The sequence below is a fragment of the Aedes aegypti genome, chromosome 1 (genome assembly GCF_002204515.2).
Source record: "Aedes aegypti strain LVP_AGWG chromosome 1, AaegL5.0 Primary Assembly, whole genome shotgun sequence".
Classification (NCBI taxonomy): Eukaryota; Metazoa; Arthropoda; class Insecta; order Diptera; family Culicidae; genus Aedes; species Aedes aegypti.
In genome coordinates, this window is record NC_035107.1 from 35,464,886 (window position 1) to 35,482,019 (window position 17,134).

Consider the following 17,134-nt stretch of genomic DNA (forward strand, 5'->3'; position numbering starts at 1 on the left):
TATTATAATCGCGCGTTGGAACTTTCAATATCCATATATTACATCAATAGTGAATTCTTGTATGTAGCCAGTATAAATAACAGAATCATCAACTTCTTGAACATTCTTCAACTGAAAACAGGATGCTTGTTTTATCAAACATGCTCAATCTGCACCTAAAATCTCGGATCCAAATAGTTTTCTAAATAAAAATTGTATCTAAATAAAACGTGTAGGCCAACAAAACATAATTAAGTAGGAGTTTACAAGTTACTTAGCACATGAAAAGCAGTTTAAATTAATCTATTACTAGATCAACACTAATGCTCACATTTTTATATTCTCATTTCATCATGGTCCTCATTGCTCGAGCGGAGACGAACACCCTGGAGATGGAAAAAATCGACAGCGCTACGATAAGGAAACGTAACAGATGAGAAACTATCGATACATTTATCAATTATAAAACCCCGTTTTAATGTTAACACTTTGTTTCTGTTTTTTTTTTTTTTTTTTTTTTTTTTTTTTTTTTGTTGTTTCTGTTTTTTCTGTTTTTTTCGTTTCAGCAATCAAATAACCGATCCAACTCTACTATCTTTTCGTTTCTTCTTCGTTATACTTATAGTCCTTCTGGCACTGAACCGAGTGGTGCGCCTTCCGCTTTCTTACTGGTGCTGTTTTTCCTGTACATTTGGCATAGTGTCGGAGGTGGTGTACTGTATTTGCTATACAACGCACTACTTTCGATATTGTGCTTGGCGTGTGGGGAAGCAGTACTAGTGGTGAAGCGGAGGGCGCCATTCGGTTTAGTGCCAGAGGGACTATATCTATTTAATGTATCTGAAGCTTGTGGGACCGCTTTAATTCCGGCGCCTGCTTGTGGAAGATCCCGGTGTGCTAAACGGTATAGGACATGTTAACGGGGGAGGCTTGGTAGGTCCTCACCCAGCCCGTGTCTAGATGGGCGGATAATTGTCTGCCAGGGTGTGGATTGAGCAATTACAATTACAATTACAAGTACTACACGATAAATCAAAATATTGATACTTGCCTGGAATTCGGCGCTCCCTCACGCTGCGCCACCACGGTCGATCGTGTATCTTCTTGTTGCGGAGGGAGCGCAGGCGTAGCTGATATAATCGTCATAATTGTGTCATTTGCGCTGTCATAGTCTGTCTCGGCTTCAGTTTCTTCATCGGTATTTTCTAGTTCATCCGCAACTTGATTCTCTTCACTCAGAAGATCGATATCTTGAGGTCGAGATTGATTTTTTTTTTTTTTTAACTTTCTTTATTAGTATCATTCCAAACATTACATTCATTTCTTATATCTAGGTGTTCTGTGTTATTTGACAACACTATCATCCTAATTTGGTAAAACAAATTTAAGATTAAATTAACATTTTGTTAACAACATATTACATTTCATTTGCCGTAGCAGTTCAGTTTTTTTTTTTTTACAGGTGAGTTGATTTCACCTGCTTATAAGAGAAAAAAAAACGTTTTTAATATACTTAACGTAACTTAACCTAAACATATAACGCATTAATCGTGGCAATAGAAGATTGTAACGATTTTTGCCTGAAATTATTAATGATTGTATTTGACATTTGTTCCAATGTTTCAACATTGGATATTCTATGTAACTCATTGGTACTATACCAGGGAGGAAGCCTCAGAATCATTTTCAAAATTTTATTTTGAATTCTCTGCAGAGCTTTCTTTCTGGTATTACAACAGCTAGTCCATATTGGTACAGCATACAACATGGCTGGCCTGAAAATTTGTTTGAATATCAACAGCTTGTTCTTAAGACAAAGTTTTGATTTTCTATTAATAAGGGGATAGAGACATTTTACATATTTATTACATTTGGCTTGAATGCCCTCAATGTGATTTTTGAAAGTTAAATTCTTATCTAGCATGAGCCTTAGATACTTAACTTCATCTGACCAATTTATTGGAACCCCTCTCATCGTGACAACATGTCTACTTGAAGGTTTCAAATAAAGAGCTTTTGGTTTATGTGGGAATATTATTAGTTGAGTTTTGGAAGCATTAAGAGAAATCTTCCATTTTTGCAAGTATGAAGAAAAAATATCCAAACTTTTTTGCAATCGACTACAGATGACACGCAGGCTTCGTCCTTTGGCGGAGAGGCCTGTGTCATCCGCAAACAAAGATTTTTGACATCCCTGAGGTAGCTCAGGTAAGTCAGATGTGAAAATATTGTATAGTATTGGTCCCAAAATGCTGCCTTGAGGAACACCAGCTCTTACAGGAAGGCTTTCAGATCTGGAGTTCTGATAATTAACCTGAAGTGTACGATTTGACAGATAACTTTGAATTATTCTAACAATGTATGTTGGAAAATTAAAGTTTTTTAATTTTACAATCAAACCTTCATGCCAAACACTGTCGAATGCTTTTTCTATGTCTAGAAGAGCAAGACCAGTAGAATAGCCTTCAGATTTGTTGGAACGGATCAAATTTGTTACACGTAAAAGTTGATGAGTGGTCGAATGTCCATGGCGGAATCCGAACTGTTCATTGGCAAAAATTGAATTTTCGTTGATGTGGGCCATCATTCTGTTCAAAATAACCTTTTCAAAAAGTTTACTGATGGAGGAAAGCAAACTGATTGGACGATAGCTAGAAGCTTCTGCAGGATTTTTGTCTGGTTTTAAAATTGGAACAACCTTAGCATTTTTCCATTTGTCAGGAAAATATGCTAATTGAAAACATTTGTTAAATATATCAACTAAAAATGATAAGCTACTTTCTGGAAGTTTCTTGATGAGGATGTAGAAAATTCCATCATCGCCAGGAGCTTTCATGTTTTTGATTTTTTTAATAATAGTTCTCACTTCTTCCAAATCAGTCTCCCAGGCATTTTCTAAAACGTTCTCTTGATTGAGAATATTTTCGAACTCCTGAGTAACTTCATTTTCAATTGGACTAGTAAGTCCTAAATTAAAATTGTGCGCACTTTCAAACTGCATAGCAAGTTTTTGAGCTTTTTCGCAATTAGTTAGTAATAATTTGTTTTCCTCTTTCAATGCCGGTATTGGCTTCTGAGGTTTTTTCAAGATTTTCGATAATTTCCAAAAGGGCTTAGAGCCAGGGTCCAATTGAGAAATTTTATTTTCAAAATTTTTGTTTCTTAATTGAGCAAAACGTTTCTTGATTTCTTTCTGCAAATCCTGCCATATAATTTTCATAGCAGGATTGCGAGTGCGTTGAAATTGCCTTCTCCTCACGTTTTTAAGACGGATCAAGAGTTTAAGATCATCGTCTATAATCACGGATTCAAATTTTACTTCACATTTTGGAATTGCAATGCTCCGGGCTTCAATAATGGAATTTGTTAAAGTTTCAAGAGCATTGTCAATATCAAGTTTATTTTCTAAAGAAATGTTAACATCAAGATTGGAGTCAACATACGTTTTATATATATTCCAGTCGGCTCGTAAATAATTGAAAGTGGAGCTGATAGGATTGAGAATCGCTTCTTGGGATATTTGAAATGTAACAGGGACATGATCAGAATCAAAATCAGCATGAGTAATCAGTTGGCTACAAAGATGACTAGAGTCGGTTAAGACCAAATCAATCGTAGATGGATTTCTAGAAGAGGAAAAACATGTGGGGCTATCAGGGTATTGAATTGAGAAATATCCTGAAGAGCACTCATCAAATAAAATTCTGCCGTTGGAATTACTTTGAGAATTATTCCATGACCGATGTTTGGCATTAAAGTCACCAATGACAAAAAATTTTGACTTATTGCGAGTCAATTTACGCAAGTCAGTTTGGAGCAAATTAACTTGCTGCCCAGAGCATTGAATAGGCAAATAGGCAGCTATGAAAGTATATTTACCAAACTGTGTTTCAACAGAAACACCTAAAGTTTCAAAAACTTTAGTTTCAAATGATGAAAACAGTTGATGTTTTGTACGCCTATGAATGATGATTGCAACTCCCCCACATGCCCCATCAAGTCGATCATTACGATAAACAAAAAAGTTAGGATCTCTTTTGAGTTTAGATCCAGGTTTTAAATACGTTTCGGTAATAACTGCTATATGCACGTTATTAACCGTAAGAAAATTAAACAGCTCGTCCTCTTTACCATTCAGAGAACGAGCATTCCAATTTAAAATATTTAAATTATTATTTGGATCCATTAGAAAAACGTAATCCAATAACAATTTGATTTGTAAATTTTACACCTATTTGGACTGCTTCAGTCATAGTGGTGGCTTTGAACATTGCATCAATCATTAGATTCAATTGTTCAGTTAGAAAATTAAAATCAGAGGCAGACATGTCATGTGATTTCCCATTAGAATTTCCGGTAGACGAAGAAGCGGAGTTACCTGTGGCGGTAGGGTTTTTTCCATTTGATTTGAAACAAGTAGAATGGGTACCCATGGATCGAACAGGGGAGGAGTTCGAATTTCCTGCTACGATTTCGGCAAAGGATTTACCGTGGGTAGATACATTCGAAATAGAAAGATTCGAACGGCTACCCGACGGTTTAAAATTAGTTTGTGAATGAGCATGATTATGATCTTCCTGATGGGTATGATTCATGATCAAGCGATCGTTAACTGAAAAATGAGCATTGTTCGATACTCTACCAGGCAAATTCCGGAAACGACCGTTATCGTAACGGATATTATCTTTCATCTGCCTGGCACGAGCCTCAATGACCTTTTTGCGTGAAGGACAATTCCAAAAATTGGACTTATGGTTAGCCCCGCAATTACAACATATGAATTTGGTGGTATCTTCCTTCACTGGACAGACGTCTTTGGCGTGAGAAGAACCTCCGCAAATCATGCATTTAGCATCCATGCGACAATTTTTTGTACCATGACCCCACTTTTGGCACCGACGGCACTGAGTGGGGTTCTGGTAATTTCCTCCAGGTTTCTGGAAATGTTCCCATGTCACACGGACATCAAACAAAAGTTTTGCTTTTTCTAAAGCTTTAATATTATTTAGTTCTTTTTTGTTAAAGTGAACTAAATAAAATTCTTGAGAAAGCCCTTTCCGAACAATGCCAGATTGGGTTCTCTTTTCCATAATGATTACTTGGACTGGGGAAAATCCAAGTAAATCATTTATTCCATTTTTGATCTCTTCAGGTGATTTATAGTCACTTGAGAGACCTTTCAAGACAACTTTGAACAAACGTTCAGTTTTGTCGTCATAAGTAAAAAATTTGTGCTTCTTCTCTTCAAGATGTTTGAGAAGAAGCTCACGATCTTTAAGAGTTTCCGGCAAAACGCGACAGTCTCCTTTCTTTGCGATTTGGAAGGAAACCTTGATTCCCCTAATGGAGTTCAAGGTCTCCTGCCTAAATCCCCCAAATTCGGAACAACTGACCACGATAGGCGGCACTCTTTGCTTCCTCACTTGAATCAAAGAGCCTGGGCTAGAGGCTGCTTCGATTTGGTGTTCGGAAAATATGTCTAGAGCATCGAACTGATTGCTCATTTCGATACAATTATTCATTTCACCCTTGGAAGAAAGTTCGCATTCCGGGGAAGCGTCCTTTCTTCCATTCTTGCCACGTGTAGTGACAGTTTTAAAACCCACTTTTTTTGAAGGAAGTAGTGAATTCAGAGATTCACCCTTCCTTTTGTTTGTTGTTGATACCATGTTTAATTAATAAACGAAAGAAGACGTGACCTTCGAAAGGTTTTTTCCCAAGACGGTGTCCAAGAAGGATTACCACCGCTAGCTTACGCCAACGGGTCCAACGAAAAATCGAAGGCACGGGTCCAAACAAGGATCGTAAAGGGATCAATAGTAGAAAAAATAGTACTGAAAAGTACTGTTTTAGTAGCACTGAAAAGTACCGTTTTTTAATTTTAGCACTGAAAAGTACTGTTTTTGTAGCACTGAAAAGTACTGTTTTATTGCTTTAGGTAGTTTTTAAGAAAACTTCCAAGAGCAGAGAGAATTCGTGTACGCACAGCACGAAGGTACGATGCGCACTGGTCGAGATTGATAATCATTCTCTTCACACAACTGCATCGTCGCACGCTCCTGTTCAGGTACTACCTGACTTGCTTCCAGGGACACATTCTTCTCACTCAAAAACACCACATCACGACATACTGTTACCTTGCCATTCCGAGGATTGAAAATTCGATAGCCTTTGGATTGTTCACTGTATCCAACAAAAACGCCTGCTTCAGATTTAGGATCCCACTTCCGACGCTGCACTTTTAGAATATGGCACATCACCTTCGATCCGAACACCCGCAATTCCGACAGATTCGGTTTCTTCTCAGTGAATCGCTCCTCGGGAGTCACATTGAGGCCTTTGGTCGGTGATCGATTGACCAGGAACACGGCTGTGGCTACTGCTTCCGCCCAAGAACGCTTCTCTAAGCCTCCATTGAACAGCAAACAACGAGCCTTTTCCACCACCGTACGGTTCATTCTCTCCGCAAGGCCATTTTGTTCCGGGTTGTACGGTACCGACTTCTCATGGTGTATTCCCGCTTCTCGTAGAAACTTCTCCATTTCTGAATTTACATATTCCAGACCGTTGTCCGTACGCAGTCGTTTGATCTGCTTTCCCGTCTGTGTTTCAGCAAACGCTTTGAAGTTCTTGAAGCAATCCAGCACGCTTTTCTTCGATTTCAAAAAGTACACGAAAGTCTTCCGGCTGGCATCGTCAATGAAAGTAAAAAAATATTTGCTTCCACCGATCGAAACGTTTTCCATTGGACCACATAAGTCACTGTGGACCAAATCAAGGACATCTGAAGCTCTGTTACATCGTTTCTTGAATGGTTGACGGCTATGCTTCCCTTGTAGACACGTTGCGCATACCGGAATGGTAGTATCCACAAAGTCAATGCCTTCTGCTATGGAGCGTAGCCGTTTCAAACTGTGGCTGTTCAAGTGCCCCATTCGTCGATGCCACAACATCATGTCTTCATTCGTTTTGGCTGCACAGGACATTTGCTCGCCGGCCAAGACAAGCTTGTAGAGTCCCCCGTTCTCTCTTCCTATTGCAACCAGTTCGTTTGACGCAGATCTAACTTCACACGTGTCCGCAGTGAATACTACCTTGTACCCACATTTACAGATCTTACTCACTGAAAGCAGATTGATCGCCAAATCTGGAACTTGAAGCACTCTTGAAACAGTCAAATCGCATACTGCACTTCCAACAGCCGCCTTGAGTTTTGCGTTTCCAGTGGCAACAACAGATGACACCGCATTATTTGCCACATTGATTCGTTGCGAAACTGTTTCCACGTCATCGAGGATCACCCCACCATGGCACATATGAGAAGTTGCGCCAGAATCGAATATCCAGTCCGGATTTGACTCACCGTTTCGCTGGAACACACTAGAGGCTGCTTAATGATTTCCCTTCTTCTCATGTTTCGCTCTAGATTCCTTCTTAGGACACTCAGCTGCATAGCGGCCCATTCGCTGACACTTGAAACACTTCACATTTGACTTGTCTGTCTGCTTTTTACGCTACCTTGCTGACTGATAAATGCCCCATCGCTTCCACTTGATCTGGGAGTACTGGCCACCTTGACGTCCTGAAGAATTTTAGCCTTTACCGCATCCGCCGTCATCCGAGCGCCTGACGCCTCGAGACCCATAATCATAGGTTCGTACGTTTCCGGGAGTCCCATCAGCAGGAGACTAGCCAGCCAAGTATCGTCGACTTTGAAGCCGACCTCTGATAACTTGTGACTAGTTGACATCAGCTCGTTCACGTATTGCTCCACAGATGAGCATTCCGAAAGGTGAATACTGGTAAGCTTCCGCAGCAATCCAATTCTTCGCGTCATACCATCGTCTTGAAAAGCGGTCTTCAGGTTGTTCCAGGCTTCCTTTGCCGTTTTCGCTGCCTGCACCAAACTGTAATTCACGGGTTCGATACTCAGGCAAATGGTAGCCAACGCCCTAAGGGAAGACGCATCAACCGGATCTTGATCACCTCGTTCCACGGTGTCCCAGGTACCTTCTCTGATGAGCATCATCTTAGTAGCGAATGCCCACGACGAATAGTTTTCTCGGCCCTTGAGACGTTCCACCATCGGTAAAGAAATGCTTCCACTGGTGCCCAGGCCTCTTGAACCGCTTCCACCTGAATTGCTTCCGCCGGGTTGGTTTAACGAACTGCTACCGTCTCCACCTTGATTCGAAGAATTCATTTTCTCGCTTCCGGAATTCTTCTTTTGAAAAAAAATTCACTTGTTGAATCAGTTGCTATGGAGCTTGACATAGGCCCATAACCTAATGAAATATACGTCTGGTTTGTAGCTTGTGATAGAACAGAATTAGTCTTTATTAATTTACAAATTCATGGGTTACTACGATATTCAATAGTAGCAGTATACGATAAACAGTCCATCATAATGTGCTGCATATCATGATAGTTACAGAGAGCGATACGTGAGAGACTCTCTCAAATTTCTCAGGATCCAATCCCTGTTCGTCTTATACATGTAAACTTCAAAACCTTTAAAATGTTTCTATAATGAATGCTTAAACATTGTTAGACAATAATGATTTATTAAGAGTGATATCAGTGGCGATTCCCTAACGTAAAATACACCTGTTCATGAATTTTATCAACGCATATGCGGTTTCAATCGTTTACTGTTTGTTTATAATCTAAGTAGTTGATTTGACCGCTTTTAATCTGATCATTTTTTAATTTGACCCCCGATTCATTCGAATAAAAAAAAATAATTAAACAGTCATTTAGCTCATGGAATGCAATGAAGTCAAATGGAACGTTGTGAAACGAAACGCTGAATTAAAACAAAACAGCCAGAAGGCTAACCAGAAACACGGATTTAAGTTTTCAAGTTCAAATGGTTTGCATGAGGTACTGTTCAAATTACCGGGGGTGCATTGTATGCAAAATTAGTCATTTTCAGGGTCGTAGAACAGATAAATCCCGTAACCTCACAAGTTTTACAATATGATTGTTTTCAGAAATTCATTTATTGGAATGTTCAGTTAAAATGTAGACATTAGTGTAATAAGTATTTATTTAAAAGAAAGGGATTTAATTTTACTGAAATTCTGTCACAAATTTCACATTTGTTTCTATTTTTCTGCTTGTTTTAAATTTTTGATACGGCAAGGTTTGTTTTTCATAATGTTCTGAAATGCAATGCTACGATATACAGGGGTACGTTCGAGGTGGTCGACGAGTTCGTTTACCTTGGATCCTTGCTGACGGCTGACAATAACGTTAGCCGTGAAATACGCAGACGCATCATCAGTGGAAGTCGGGCCTACTATGGCCTCCAAAAGATGATTCACTCCCGCACCAAATGTACCGGTAGTCCTCCAAGGATGGAGAGATGCGGCCACGAACCGAGTATTGTGGCGTGAAATAGTTGATTCAGTTTTATCTGTTTAGATGTTAACTAAATAAATGAAGGAAGTAAATATCGACATTTAGTCATCTATTATTCTGGAATTCTGGGATTAATTCAGAAATGCTTTATAAAATATATTCATTGACTCCTAGAAGATTCGTTCAAGTGTGCATTTCCAGATACGAATGAATCTTCCATTTTTTTCAGAAATATCGTAGGAAAATCCTAGAGGAACACCAGATTATTTCGTAATGTAGCAAGTTCCAACTTTTCATCGCAATCAAGTTTCCCAAGAATATTATAAACTGATAAGAGAATGGATGTTGTGCAAAATTGTGCTAAAATTCTGGACGGTTCGAATCCCACCGGGACAAGGCGATACACGTTCATGCTTGCTGACCAAAGTTTCGTTAGAACATTTCTTGCGGAGAGTCAAATATAATAGCTAAGAGACGATTTTCGAAAGAACCTATCAATTTGTTTGCTTCGCATATGGCAGACGGACAGGGGGATACTTTCTATGTTGTAGATAACTTCGTCTTCCTTGGACATTTGCTAAAACACTGATAATTCATGACATTTTTGTATAAGGCACTTACCTCATCTTGTTTCGATCGCACCAGGTCCGCACTCCAGGCCTTGTTGAACTGCGTCTGCTGCCCAATGATTTGGTTGATGTTATCACTTTTCTTTGCCGGCGTCGGTGTCGTTACCGTCGGTTGAATGGAAGACACTGTCAACAAAATTGAAGAACGTTGTTAGATGATGATCATTTCCGTTACAACCAGCAACAGTCTCATCTTACATGAATCCATTCCCTCGGGCTGTAGACTGATCCGCTGGGCGGGTTTGTCACGACCGGTGAACCACTCGGCCGCCGACAGCGTTGATTCCCACAGGACCTTGGTCGGAGGGAACAGGTCATCCTGGAACAGCTCACTCTTGATACGTGGCACGGTGAAGCTCAACGGTTCGACCGTTCCGTTGGTAAGTCTTTGTGCTTTGGCAAATTCAACCGATGCGACGTCGCATTGGTTCTTCGGCAGGAAACTCAAGCCCTGCGTTAACGATGAACATCGATGGTGCGATAGGGGACAGATGAACGGAGACTCTTCGGTAATCTCGAAACAGTAGATCGTGGAATCGCCTTTGCCGGTGGCAAAGATTGTCGAACTGTCCTCGTCGTAGAACGGTATCAGAATGGCCGGCGACACGTCCAAGCCCACCATTCCGAGAGGGGCACCCAGGTCCGTCGCTTTATAGACGTAGATTTGTCGTTCGGAAACTCTGTAGGTTTAAACAAATGGTGAGAATGGTTCTACAAAAGAAAATTGTATTCAAAACTTACTTATCGAATCCAGTTACGACAATGTACTCTCCCTCGATGGCCCACACCAAGCGCGCCCCGCGAGTTCCCACTGGTCCGGTTCCCTCTCGAATAGGAGTTTCCGATTTCCTCGGGTTGTACACTCTCAGTTTACCGTCCTTGGACACCGTAGCCACGTACATCCCGCAAGGACTCCAGGCCGCGCTGAAGATTTGATCCGTGTGTCCCTTCAGGCAGTACTTCTCGGTCAGCGTATCCAAGTCCCAGATCTTCAGCGTCATGTCGTAACTAGCAGTGAGGAACACGTTTTTGGCCAGCGGGTGGTACTTAACGATGTAGATCTTATCCGAATGGGCAACCAACTCTTTCTCCGGTTCGTTGGTCGGCTCCGTGAGGCCTCCTTCCGGGATAGCCCAGATCTTCACGCTGCCGTCATCGCACGCCACCGCCAATCTCTGGTTATCGAACGGATCCCATTGGAAGTCCATGATGTTGTTTCCGTTGACCAGCGATGGAATCACTCCGTCCGGCAGGCGACCAGGTTTGCTGAGTTCAAATATTGCAATCTTGCCTCCGGCCCCGGAAATCGGTACGGCAACTCGCTCCGAGTTCGCCTGGAAGCCGTCACACTCGCCCGGGATCTGCCGGCTGAGGTTACGGATGTTCTCAATGTGTGTGGACTTGTGACCGGGTGTTCCCTTCAGGTGCCGGAACTTAGACACTCTTCCGAAAACTGTCGAGGTTCGCTTGGATGTGGTGTTGGCGGAGTTGGCGTTGTTGCGTTTGTTGATGTCCGCGGGAAGATTTTCCTTGCACAGATCGCTACGATTCCTCGTGAACTCTACGCTGGATGGCGGAGGCATGACCTCTTCGTCGGTCTTAGATTGTTCGCCGCGGACTTTGAGGGATTCTCGGCGTCTGCGGAAAAGAACAGTTGACGTTAATTTCGAGCTGGAGATGATTCGAGAGATTGTATTACCTGAGAGGAACCGGTGATGCTGGCTTTTCTTCTTGGACGCTCTGCGATCGGTTCTCGTACATTCGCCTTCGCTCGGCGATGCTTGTTCGTTGGCCACTCAATCGTTCGAACTGACTCGGCTTGTCCTCCATGGCGGCGTCAAACTGGTCCTCCGATTCCGTGGAGACCTTGGATTCAAAAATCTACAAAGTAAGCAGTTGCATTCGGTTAGTCTGATGTTCGGCGGGTGATTTGAAACTTCACATATTAACCTTTTCTCGATCTCCAGACTACAGTTAACAGTTACAGAGGTTAGTGAGCGTTAGAGAGAAACAGTTATCGATTAGTTCGGTTAGGGACTTCAGTGGTCGAAATCTATCGTCGTTACCTTTCTTCGTTCCGCGGTAGAGATGATCCGGGGTTTGTCGTCTTCCTCCGTAACCTTCGGTCGCATGACGACCTCTTCCGTAGTCATCTCCGCGAATGCTTCCGGTTCCTTGCAGTTACCATTTTCGTGAGTTTCCTCCACGCTTCCGTTAGACACCAGACTGTTTTCCTGAGTGTTGTCATTTGAGTCCCTCTGCGAATCTCCGTTTTCGGAACCGGGGGCCTGCGGGACGTTGAACACCTTGTCGAAGGAGAACTCTCCCGAAGATCCCGTACTGCTGAACGGCTTTGGGCCTAGGCGGGGCTGTAGATACGAAATCGTGATCAGTTAGTCATATAAACGCTTGGAAGGTATTTGTTAGGACTATGATCTCTACATGAGATTGGGAAGATACTTCGGGAAAACTGAAAAGAAACCTAGGGGATCGTGCTTAACTAAAAGGAAGACGTGATCGTGCAGAATATCTACCAACAACAACAACTCTGTGGGAACAAACTCAAAATACACTCCAGAACACAACTCCAATCGAGTCAAACCTTGTATCCTGTGGTGGACATTCTTGGTCTGGCCACCGGACGAGGTGCCGGAACGACGGGAACTTCTTCACCGGATCCCACCGGTGGATCGGTGACTGAGTTGTTGCGGGATGTCCTCGGCAGTGGCTTCGGAGGTGTCACCTCTCCAGTCTGAATCGGATCATCCATGCTGCCATCTTGGTCGTCCAAGCTGCCGAGCTGTTCCGGATGGTTGCCGTTACTTTCGTTCTCGTTGTAACAAGGCTTCGGTTCGATAACAATGTTGGCATTCTCGGTATGCTTGAGCGAGGTCACCTCCTTGAACTTCTGTTCGAACTCGCTTTTCTCACTGTGTGACTGCTGTTCCATCTGTTTGATCTTGTCCTTGATTGGGACAAAAGTGGGCTTCACGATCGTGGCTTCCTTGTCGATCTTAGCCGCCGTACTGATGGGCGTGGTGCATGCATTTTTCGATTTGTTCGCGATGTTCTTGACTACTTCATTCAGGTTACCTCTCAGAACCTGAGAGTTCGTAACGCGGAGAATATCGTTTTACGCAATTTTGAGTTTTAGTGTGAAGAAGTAGAACCGAACGGGGGAGGTCAGCAATAGAATAGGAAAGAATGATATATGGAAACATAGATGAGATGCATTGATGCGATTCATTCGGTTAGTGACACCAAAGAAAGTAGGGTCGTAGAGCGTAGTGTTTGAATTTGGCTGGATACTTACGATAATAGGCTGTTCGCCGAGTTCTCGCTTCGCTGGATCCAGACTGATCTTTTGAACGGCCATGTTCACTCCGTTGAGCCATTGCGTACCCGTTAGCTCTGTTTTGAACCCGTTTGTGTCTGGATACAGATCACTGTGGAAGTCTCGATAAGTCTACAAGTGCAAAGAAGTTCGTCATTCATTATCCAAACCACGTGTCACTGAACAAATTACCTTTCTCGGCACTTGGTACATGATCGGAATCACTGAATTCGACGTCAACTGCATAATTCGGTTCACTTCGCCCTCCATCACCCGCAGTGCCCTCTTCGGCACCAAACAGGCACCCTTGGTCTGCTCTCCCGAGTGTCGTATGCCCTCTATCAGATACGGATCCTTGTCCGTCACCTCCAGGTAGGCTATCGTAGTATCGCCCTTGCCCGCCAAGAACAGCATGTTCGTATCCGGATCGAACAGCGGCATCAGGATACCCGTAGAGCAGTCCAACTCCAGCGTCTTCTCCGGTACTGAGAAGTTCCTCAAGTCCCTGATGATGACCTGCCGCAACCGAGCGGCATCGAACCCAGTAGTCAGAATTCGGTTTTGATCACCCAGCCATACCACTCGGGAGTCCTTGATGCTTTGGTGACTCTCGGCTATCATAGATATTGGCGTCTCCGCCCGGGGATCCAGGATTCGTACCATTTTGTCTTTACAGCTAGTCGCACAGACCTTGCCGTCCTGTTTCCAACTGAGAGACTGAATCACCTCCGGATGTTGATTGTTCGCTGTTGTAAAAGGAGAAAAATGTCCAAAATTAGACTTCAACCCTTCAAAGACCATCAAATCGCTACTCACAGAATGACTCCTGCTGGCATGTTAAATCCCACAGACTGACGCATCCCACGGCTGTCGAGTACAGAAGGCAATCGGCCGTAGGATGGAACCCGACCGTCTCCACTCTTCGCTGTTTCGTCGAAAACGAACACTCCGGATTGGAGATTGAGTTCTCGAGGCCCTTCTCCGGGATGTGCCACACCTTCACCAGACAGTCCTGCGAGCCGGTTGCCAGTAGGCCATCGTGAAATGGAGAAAAGTCCAGATACGTTACCGTATCGGTGTGTGCATGCAACAGAGGCATGGTTTTGCTCTTTCGGCCACAGTCGTCGATGGGCAGCACGGCCACACTGGAGCCCACATGTTCCCAGTTGAAGGCGATGAACGCCGCCGAGGCTGCAATGTTGTTACCATAGGTCTGGTAGGATCCTACGCAAATGTCCCGGATGCATACCTCCGGTTTGGGAACGATCGGGGCTGCGTTTTTGTATTTCGAGGCCTTAAATCGCCATGCCATGCTTCGTGGGTTTGCGGGCGCTTGTCGGCTTTGACTGCGGGATTGTCGCGGATTCTGACGATCGAGTTAGGAGACCAACTGTGAAAAAAGGATTGAGAGATTAGCAATAGCGATTTCTCGAAGTCAGTTTTGTTTAGTTTTAACCCGTATAGGCCTGAGTGAAAGCAAACATACTAAACCCTCACCCCTCAGCGAATACTAAACGGATCCAAATAATATTTTGTCAGTATACTGGCTCACTTATCTTGTTTCTAGAAGTGGTCACTACTGTTGAATCTAGACAAAATCAAGGTAACAGCACTTGAATTCAACGTTGCATGTTTTGATTTGAAATAAAAAAAAAATGAACATTTCCGCCTGATGCAGATTTGGACCACCAATCTTCGGAGTGCAAGTCTAGTGTCTTACCTTGACACCAACTCGCATCTGTTGAAAGGATTGAATTGATTTCAATCACTTTCTACAACGAGCAGTCAATGATTGCTTTCGTAGAAAAGACATGATGTTCAAAATCAACGACTTTTCACTTCAGAGTCTAGTTCTAGAGACAGTAGAGCAAATCCAAGGTTAGAACCCTTCAAATCATGGTGATTGGTGTTTTGCATTGAGTCAAGTGATCAATCTATTCAATCGAACGTGCTGATTTTTTACCGTGTCGTATGCTGATAGGGAAAGGGGGTTTGTTTTTACTTCTGCAAACCTGGATCATCGTCTGAGTGCCAGAGAAGGACTCTTAGCTAAACTACACACTATGGCCCTCCGAAAATTAAGGTCCTCCGGAAATCTAGGGGATTGGTGTCAGGACTTGCAAGCCAGCCATAAAAAAATCAAGTAACGAATAATCAATGAGAGAATATGAACCGGGAAAATCGGCGAAGACCACAGCGACGTAAAGGGGCTAGCGATTAGAAGCTCGGTACGTGGAACTGTAAATCTCTCAACTTCATCGGGAGAACACGCATACTCGCCGACGTGCTAAAGAACCGCGGATTCGGCATCGTAGTGTTGCAGGAAGCGTGTTGAAAGGGATCAATGGTGCGAACGTTCAGAGGTAACCATACCATCTACCAGGGCTGCCGCAACACACACGAGCTGGGAGCAGCTTATATAGTGATGGGTAATATGCAGAGGCGCGTGATCGGGTGGTGGCCAATGAGTGAATGTGCAAGTTGAGGCTCAAAGGCCGGTTTTTCAACTTCAGCATAATAAACGTGCACAGTCCTCACTCCGGAAGCACTGATGATGATAAAAAGCCTTTTTTGCGCAGCTCGAACGCGAGTCCGACAGCTGCTCAAGCCACGACGTCAAAATCTTCATAGGAGATCTAAACACTCAGGTTGGCCAGGAGGAGGAATTTAGACCGACTATTGGAATGTTCAGTGTCCACCGGCTGACGAACGAAAACTGCTTACGACTAATTAATTCCGCCGCCTTCAAAAATATGGCCATTCGTAGCACCTACCAGCACAGCCTTCAATGCCGATACACCTGGAGATCACCACAGCAGACAGAATCACAAATCAACCACTTTCTGCTTGATGGACGGCACTTGTCCGACATAATCGACGTCAGGACCTATCGTGGCGCTAACATCGACTCTGACCACTATCTGGTGATGGTTAAACTGCGCCCAAAACTCTCCGTCGTTAACAACGTACGGCACCAACGACCGACTCGGTATGACATAAAGCGGCTTATCGGATGTCGCAGCTGCATACGCGCAGCACCTCGAGGCTGCATTACCGGACGAGGGTGAGCTGGATGAAGCCCCTCTTGAGGACTGCTGGAGAACAGTGAAAGCAGCTATCAACAATGCAGCTGAGAGCAACGTCGGGTACGTGGGACGGAGTCGACGGGACGATTGGTTCGACGAGGAATGTAGGCAGATTCTGGAGGAGAAGAATGCAGCGCGGGCAGTCATGCTGCAGCAAGGGATCCAGCAGAACGTGGAACGTTATAGACGGAAAAGGCAACAGCAGACTCGCCTCTTTCGGGAGAAAAAAAACGCCGCCTGGAGGAGACGGAGTGCGAGGAGATGAAACAGTTGTGCCGGTCTCAAGAAACACGTAAGTTCTATCAGAAGCTCAACGCGTCCCGCAACGGCTTCGTGTCGCGAGCATCGAAAGGTGGAAGCAGCACTTCGACAAACATCTGAATGATGCTGAGAGCACAAGCACTGCAGGACGGGACAACGGAGCAAATGCCTTCGTCAGTACTGCGGGCAATGGAAACCAACCAGCCCCACTTTGAGGGAGGTTAAGGATGCCATTTACAAGCTCAAGAACAACAAAGCTGCTGGTAAGATTGGTATCGGAGCTGAACTCATAAAGATAAACCCGGAGAGGCTGGCCATTTGTCTGCATCGGCTGATAGGCACAATCTGGGAAACAGAACAGCTACCGGAAGAGTGGAAGGAAGGGGTAATATGCCCCATCTACAAGGAAGGCGACAAGTTAGATTGTGAGAACTTTCGAGCGATCACCATTCTAAATGTGGCCTACAAAGTATTATCCTAGA

The 17,134-nt window shown here is 43.6% G+C and overlaps 2 protein-coding genes across 6 annotated transcripts in view; one reads left to right on the plus strand and one right to left on the minus strand.

The window, feature by feature from the left end:
* Positions 1-17,134, minus strand: part of LOC5571722 (coronin-7) — a 73,416-nt gene that overhangs the window by 27,424 nt on the left and 28,858 nt on the right. The window contains exons 2-11 of one of the 4 annotated variants that reach the window (XM_021839383.1): positions 14,122-14,695; positions 13,498-14,051; positions 13,285-13,437; positions 12,574-13,074; positions 12,038-12,340; positions 11,922-11,939; positions 11,671-11,852; positions 10,713-11,609; positions 10,170-10,651; positions 9,964-10,097 (exon numbers count right to left, since the gene is read on the minus strand). In XM_021839383.1, the coding sequence (XP_021695075.1) occupies positions 9,964-10,097; positions 10,170-10,651; positions 10,713-11,609; positions 11,671-11,852; positions 11,922-11,939; positions 12,038-12,340; positions 12,574-13,074; positions 13,285-13,437; positions 13,498-14,051; positions 14,122-14,617 (3,720 nt within the window). In that variant the 5' untranslated portion in view covers positions 14,618-14,695. The remainder of the gene's footprint in view (positions 1-9,963; positions 10,098-10,169; positions 10,652-10,712; positions 11,610-11,670; positions 11,853-11,921; positions 11,940-12,037; positions 12,341-12,573; positions 13,075-13,284; positions 13,438-13,497; positions 14,052-14,121; positions 14,696-17,134) is intronic. The other 3 variants (XM_021839384.1, XM_021839385.1, XM_021839386.1) reach the window with 3 other exon arrangements.
* The window catches only part of LOC5571723, a 60,991-nt gene that overhangs the window by 15,360 nt on the left and 28,497 nt on the right, over positions 1-17,134 (plus strand). The window lies entirely within an intron of this gene.